Source organism: Parasteatoda tepidariorum, unplaced genomic scaffold, assembly GCF_043381705.1.
Source record: "Parasteatoda tepidariorum isolate YZ-2023 unplaced genomic scaffold, CAS_Ptep_4.0 HiC_scaffold_3322, whole genome shotgun sequence".
Classification (NCBI taxonomy): Eukaryota; Metazoa; Arthropoda; class Arachnida; order Araneae; family Theridiidae; genus Parasteatoda; species Parasteatoda tepidariorum.
In genome coordinates this window covers 1-5170 of record NW_027261664.1, presented here as the reverse complement: position 1 = coordinate 5170, position 5170 = coordinate 1, and the positions used below count along the sequence as shown (strand labels likewise).

General features: G+C 34.0%; 1 protein-coding gene across 1 annotated transcript; it reads right to left on the bottom strand.

Moving 5' to 3' along the window:
* Positions 1 to 604: 604 nt before the first annotated feature.
* LOC107454217 (uncharacterized) lies at positions 605 to 4917 on the bottom strand (the record flags this gene model as incomplete). The annotated part of the gene is made up of 3 exons (XM_043057333.1): positions 605 to 1230; positions 2057 to 2257; positions 4676 to 4917. Coding segments are annotated over 3 exons (1069 nt in total), but the record flags the coding sequence as incomplete, so codon positions are not given.
* Between the last annotated feature and the right edge of the window lie 253 nt (positions 4918 to 5170).

Here is a 5170-nt window from a genome sequence, read left to right as displayed (position 1 = left end):
GCTAATTTTCTATCCTCGGTAATCTCTACTTTTATTCACTCGCTATAACAAGATAAATGTTTGATAGTAACAATTGCATAATATTAAATGATTTTAATAGTTGTCAATGTTCTTTCTCCTCAGACTATGTCAGAAATTGAAACATATCACTTGACTACAATGATGGATTCAATTAATTGATACAATATTGTGGCTGTTAATGACAACACATTTACACTATTTTTTTATAGATAAAACACATTCTAATTGGTTTCTATGAGCAATCTTATTGATAGGTTATGAATTTTCAGTTACGGGTAATTAAAGTCACTACAACAAAGATAAACTACAGATATACATATTCCATTGACATAAAAAAAAATGCTAGTTTAAAAGATTTGCCATTCATAACGCACATGTGATTACCTCTTTTAAGTAATTCGCTTTTTAAACAAACATTTCATAACGTTAAGCAGAAGTTTATCATCACTTTATAAGCCTAAAAATTAAAAAAAAAAAAAACACGGAAAAATATACCTATGGATTGAAATATATGAAGCTATTGATTTACGTTTAAGCATATAGTATTTTGAATTAAATAATAAAAAAACGTTTCATTTCATACCTTAAGATATAAACCATAGATGAAATTATAATATCACTAGGCATCTTCATTTTCAAAAGATGGTGATACTTCTTTACGTCCCCAAACTCTGGAGCAATTGCTGTCGATGCAACAGTAGTCATTTGCAATGGTTGGGTCAAATCTGCCAGTGGATGCACGATGTCTCCCGCATCATCTACCAAAAAACCCACAACGTCATCTGGTGCAGGTAATTGCTGTTTCTCAGCTATTGTTCCTGTTAAGAAATTCGAAACATCCATGGCAGCCTTTTCTCTGCTATTGCAAGTGTCAAATACGACAAGTCCCAGATCAATGCCCGGCAGAATGGTGGGATCCGAGTTGATGATTTTCAATGCCCACTGAAGTGACTGGAAATTTTGAAATCCTCGGTTAACTCTGATTGGACCACACGTTAAGGGATTAGACGTTGATTCGTGGATGCCTTGAGCAACAGCAATGTAGATCCCTTGAGTGGATGGAATCGTAAGATAGTTTGGAGATGCATGTTGGCAACGATAACAGTCTTTGATGCAAGTGGATAGAATGGATTCCATAGGTACTTCACCACTAGGGGTATAAGCCATCATGTCAGCTAGTTTCGTATATTGTCCTTCGAAAGAGCCAACCTAAAACATTTTTGTTCATAGTTACTATAAAAAAATACTATATAAAAGTTACTATAAAAAATGAACGCGTGGTTTCAGATAACTTTAGAAATACAAATTTGGTGATATAATCCGCCACGCTGATATCGATCATTGTATTTCTCGGCCATAGTGAATAAAAAATAATTAAATATTAAAGTGCCTGCAATAAACTCCTTTTTTTATTAAATAGAGCTATAAACTAGCAAAGATNAAAGTTTAGGATCTGTAGTTTAATTTAAAACAATGGCTAAACTGCCAACCAATGAGAAAATTCCATTTTCAAGCAGCTTTTCTGAATGACATAATTGAAAGTTTCTAAAGAATTTTGGCATCGGGGGCTAAAATTGTCCCTTGTGACCGCTGTCCAAATTTCAGGACGATAGAACAAACGGTTAAGTTCTAAAACTGACACAAACACAAGCAAACTCTTCATTTTGTAATTATAGATTAATGAAATTAACATATCATTTATTTATCATTTTGTAATTATAGATTAATGAAATTAACTTATCATACATTTAAAGAATCAAGTCAAAATAATCAACAAATTAGTATAAAATAAGATCAAATAATTAACAGATAAATAAGAATAAAAAAAAAACTTTTGAAACCATTAATGTGCACAGTACCTAGAAAACACTCGATTTTGAACTCTGATCTGCAGATAAGCTAGGTATTGTGCATATTAACGGTTTTTGAGCTTTTGCCGTAACGGATATTATAATTCAAACTTGAACTGATTTTTCTGTGAGTGCAGTTTTGATTTAAAATAAGATTATCATGTTATTGATGTAAGTATTCTTACCTTAAGGTAGTTTATATCGCCCCCTGTAACCTTTCTGTAGTTGTATACTTCTATGGGAGTGGCTCCAAATCTCCTCTCATTAAATTGAAATGCCTGTCCTGGATGATCTAGGCGAGGTGACTTACTTGTAGCGATATGTTCTCCAACTAGGCGTAAAAGATGTGGATGTCTGATCATTTCGGAACATACTCCAAATTCAATCTAAATGGAACAAAAGGGGGATAATTAGCAACCAAAGGGGTGATTATATTTTCGTGGACCATCTTCTAAAAAAAATTATGAATTTTTATTCATGCATGACCAGTATCGAAATCTGAGGTCTTTATGTAGAATATATAGTTCTCCATATTCAGAAAATAATGAATATTTTACTATTATAATTTTAAGTTTAAAAATATACCAATTCATGTTAAAAAGAGAAACTATTTTTGTTAAATTGAAGGGTTTGTGACAGTACAATAACAAGCCAAATTTACTAATTGTGTAAAGAAACGTTTTGGGCAAAAAACACTACAATACGTTACTACAATGCTGGACAATTGCTAAAGGTGGATCACAAATGGCTGCATAGTGAATTAAAAATTCGGCGTGGTAGAATTCCAAGTTAAATTAAATAATGTCAGAATTTTAGGACATAAAACAAATTATGATTTATAGCGGTTAGAAACCCAAAAGGTTTGAAATGAGTTCAAGAAACAAGAAAGTCGTTTCGTGATGAAAACGTGAAAATGAAAAAAAAATGCAAATTTTAAGCATCCTATAGGATGTCAATAGGGGTATGACCACCATGGAGGGCGATGCAAGTTTCGTGACTTCGGGGCATGCTTTGCACTACAGTATTCAGCAGCTTTTGGGGCAATTTGTTTTATTCCACTGTCAATGCACGGATGAGGATGTCCTTGTTTATTACCTTGCATTCTCAATTAACAAATCTCCTCCCCAAAGCATTTCCCATTTTTAAGATTCAGTACTAGCCATACGACACTATGAATATTATCGCTCTGTGCACAATCCTCGACTGCGACTGTTCGATGACATGTTACCGCTGTCGTCTATAAAAACAAATTTATCACCGACAGCACCACGAAGCAAGTGGACATGAGATCCCAAAATATCATTAATGTAGCTTTGGCCAGCCATAGTCCCAGTTGGGCCGGTCAAGTCGCCGAGTGGTTTGCGTGACTGACTTCAAAGCCAATGACTGCGGGTTTGAATACCACTCAGTGCATGGATGCTTCTCTCTGTGTGTTGTCCTCTGTTGTGTGTGATATGTGAATGTGGCACACCCTGCATGTGTGGCAGTGTGGCGAATGAGCAACACCTCTATCAGCTTCCATGGCGAAGAACGATAAGTTCAGTGCCAATAATACAGCCACGCGTAAAATCATCTTAAAGAAGCAGGGGTGACAAATCGAAAATTGCAAGCTTGTCTATTGATTGTTTCCCGTTAAACTTTTATTCTGAACAACAAAGCTAAATACGCTCCAAATCCTTTATATCTCTTATCAGCGTTGTTACGTGATAAACCAATTCGACAACCCAAACTTTGCAAACGCAAAACAAGTCTTATTGTATCTAGCAATTATGCTATTTTTTTTACATTTTCCTACCTTCAATTCCGTAGTTGCTACCGTTGCTAGTATCACCGGTCTTTAGCAATTGTCCTGCAGTGTATATATTGTGCTATTAAAGTAAAGCATTATCGCAACAGACCATTGTGGTCCAGGAGGATCATAAAGGTTAAGTCTCTACAATTTCGAGACTAACGACATGATTGTGGCTATGTGGTCAGCACTGCTTATCTTCCCAGACAAGTAGGTGCCCAATGATCTGAAGCTGGGTGGGCTTCAAGTCACCACGGAGAGTCGAACCCCAGTTCTTCACAATGACAATTCAGTGCCTTAACTACTGAGCCATCTCATCTTTTATCTAGTGGAATTTCCAAACTCTTAAAAAGAGTCTGGGGAAAAGTTTATGCAAAACTGTCACCTTTCGAAAAATCTCGACTCATCACTAATAGGTCTAAGCCTTTCATATAACTAAAAAAATATAAATTTTAAAGTGCTCAAAAATACATTGTAAAACAGTTTTATTATGCATCAAAACACAGATTGCGTCCGGAAAAAAATTATTAAACCGTAAAAAAAAGTGTGATTAAAAAGTTATTGTAACTTGCGTTAAATTTATTCTCTTATTGGCATCTGTTTCTCTCATTTTGAAACTCAAATTTTCCTGAATAAAAATTAACACTTTGTAAGTTTTAAATGAACAGAAAAGTTTATGTAAAACATTGTTCCGCTTGTGAAATTTACATAAAATCCTGTAATCAGTATGAAAGAGAAAATACAGGAGATTGTTGTACAAAAAACTGAAAATACACCTTTATTTTGAATCAAACTATAAATGCTTTTTCTAAAATAGAAACAAATCTGAAAGATATACGTCCTGAATCTATAAACGCGATAATTAACCAATATTTTAGTCTGAGAAATAAGAACAAAAAATTAAAGTTATAAAATGCATTGCATAATATTCTAAAATAATTCTTAGCTCAAGTTAACAATAATTCGTTTTTAAAAAAAATTTTAAAAAAGTTTGAAACAAAGTAATTGCGAGTACCTGGCAAAGTTGGTTTCTTGTGTCAGCTACACCTGCCACAACTGCTATAAGAGCCTGTATCGTATTTGTTGTAGATTCTGATGAAATATAATAGACTGGGGGCATTTTATCACTGATATTTGCCTTGGCGGCCATTTCTGACTGCACTTCTTGTTGATGCCAGAGTTCATCAAACCATGGATTGCGGGGATTAAACGTCGGAAGTAACCGTTGGTAATGAGCAGCAAATTCAGACACTTCTCCTACAAATATTTTATAGAAAGAAAACATATATGTATTAAGGAAATTACCAGTATTTTAACTGAGTTCAACATTTGATGACATTAATAGAATTTTCACCAAACGTTAAAATTGATAAATTACTTGGTGATACTTCATAATTAGGTCTAAAAGAATAATACTAGAACCCCAGAGTAACAAAAAATTGCTGCAGCCTGAATATTTGTAATCCTAATGATTCCGTTTTCATGTACATACACTGGTTATCATAAATTA